General features: G+C 57.0%; 1 protein-coding gene across 1 annotated transcript in view; it reads left to right on the top strand.

Annotated features, from left to right (window-relative positions):
- Positions 1 to 1,358: 1,358 nt before the first annotated feature.
- LOC104497597 (receptor-type tyrosine-protein phosphatase U-like) overlaps positions 1,359 to 2,155 on the top strand; it is a gene marked incomplete at both ends in the record, with an annotated part of 12,155 nt that continues 11,358 nt past the window's right edge. The window contains one exon of the mRNA XM_010140865.1: positions 1,359 to 1,487. Coding sequence (XP_010139167.1) covers positions 1,359 to 1,487 — 129 coding nt within the window. The remainder of the gene's footprint in view (positions 1,488 to 2,155) is intronic.

Below are 2,155 nucleotides of genomic sequence, written 5' to 3'. Positions count from 1 at the left end.
GGTCTGCGATGCGGGGGCACATCCGCCTGTGGGCTGGGCAGACGCTCCATTTTGGGAAGGGTTTTAAGAAAGCTGTGAGGTCTTGGTGCCTCTAGGCATATGAATAGAAGAAAATTGGCTTTTAGTTCTTTAAAACAGAAATTTCTCGTGGTTCTTAGAGGGGGGAAATAAACAGCTTAGCAGTGGAGCTGGAGTGCGCCCTCATGCTTTAAAAAATGAGCGTGAAGGGGGGAAAAGCCTCAGATATGTTCTTTCATGTTGAAGAGTTGGGAGTATTTATTTTCTGGGAATTTTACAGGCTTTTTTTCTAGTGTTTGCACAAGCCACATGTCCGAGCATCCCCAGTACAGGGCAGCACTAGCCGTGCCGGCAGCAGTGGGGCTGTTAACCAGCAAATCCCCGGGCGGTGGGAGGAATTACATCAGTAATTTGGGGATAACAGAGGAAAAAAACCAGAAGAAATAATCCCCTGGCCTGGCTCTGCTTTCACATGGGCCTGTTAGGGGATACTTGCCTTTGTTCCCTCTGCTTGCTCAGGGTTTTGCCCTTGTCAGCCCAGGGGCCCGTATTAATTAGCGCTGGTGCTCTGGTCTGCCTGTAATCTGTGGGTTTAACGGAACAATAGGTCAGTGTTAATGAACCATGGGCGAAGCCAGCCCCAGAGCTTCAGGGTTGCGCTGGATGTGGCGTGGGGGGCTGGCTGGCATCTCAGTGCGCTCTCTCCTTGTCACCTCAGTGGAGCTAAGTGGCCTCTTGGTATTGATTCTGATCCTCCGTGCTTGGCTGAGCACCTTGCAGAGCGGGAGGTGCTGCGGGGCTTTCTCCTCCGCTCTTTGCAAAAGATAAAAACCAACCCCCAAAAAAGGGCTCAGAAGCGCCAGCCCGCGTTGCTGTGGGTTGTTGGAAGTCCAGCAGTGACTGACACTTGCCGCTGTTGTGTCAGGCAATGGACAGAGCTCAAGGTCAAACCACGGGTGGGCAGGCAGGGGGCTGAGGTCAATGCAGGAGTTTTGCAGGAGCTCCCGGGGTCCTGCAAATCTTCGTGTGACCGCAGTCGAGTGCCTCTTTCTTGGAAGAAACCCCTCATTGGGTGATTGGCTGCTGAGAAGCAAAGTGGGAGCTGCATCTAGCTCCTGTGGCTGAGACCTGCCAGCTTGTTTCACTGGTGATGGAACTGAGTGGGAGCGGTGGGGAATTAGCAGCAGACGGGACCATATGCTTATTTGTGGGTGCACGTGGGGGATGCCTGGGGTCCTTCCTGTTTTGGGGGGCCGCACACCATCCCAGCAGGGCTTTTTGGGAGGGACCAGCTGCTCTGCGGAGTCTCAGTGGGTGCTGATGGGTCTCTCTCTCCTCAGCCGGCTGCACCTTCGAGGAGGACGGCGACCCGAACCAGTGCGAGTACAGCCAGGGTGACGATGATGACTTTGGGTGGGAGCTCATCCGCAGCTACGTGATGCCGCACCTGACGGCTGATCTGCCTCACGGTGAGTCCTGGTCCCCAGTGGGGCCATGCTCGTCCCCCCATGGCCCCGGGGACCTCTGCCCCCAGCCCACCCCTTGGTCCTGTACTCCAGAGCCAGATCATGTGGCTTCTGGTTTAATTCCTGCGGTGTTTGAGGCTTGACTTGTCCCCGGTTCTGTGGGCAGGGGGCTGCTGTGCCTGCTGGTGAGGTGTTCTGAGCTGTGTGGGTCCTCAGCGCCATGAGGCAGGATGCTGAGTGGCCCTGGGGAGGGCATCGCTTGGGGACAGAGGACATGGGACCCTGCTGCTGTGGGGAGGAGGAGCTTTTACAGCACAGCAGGGACAGGGACGTGGAGTGCCTTTGGGTACCTCTGAACCCTGTGTTGCTGCCTTGGTGGGCAGTAACTCCATGCCACCCCCAACCCACCCTGGGGCAGGGGGAATCTGCAAGGCCCAGGCATGTATTTTTGGGGTGGAAAGCCAAGTTTTCCTGCTTTACTTCCTCTGCACGTGACCTCTACTATGGCTGTGTTTGCTGCCTGCAGCCCTGGTCCCTGGGCTGGCTGGGGGCTGCATGGGCGACATCCCCTCTGCCATCAGCAGCGGGATGGCAGCAGCTTGGGCGGCTTTCCACGCTTCCCATGGGTCTCGACAGCATCTCTTGCGGTGCCAAATTCCCCATCTGGCGTC

Source organism: Buceros rhinoceros, unplaced genomic scaffold (assembly GCF_000710305.1).
Source record: "Buceros rhinoceros silvestris isolate BGI_N320 unplaced genomic scaffold, ASM71030v1 scaffold34817, whole genome shotgun sequence".
In the NCBI taxonomy this organism is placed as follows: Eukaryota; Metazoa; Chordata; class Aves; order Bucerotiformes; family Bucerotidae; genus Buceros; species Buceros rhinoceros.
The sequence above is the reverse complement of the archived record's forward strand: the minus strand, read 5'-3'. Positions and strand labels throughout refer to the sequence as shown.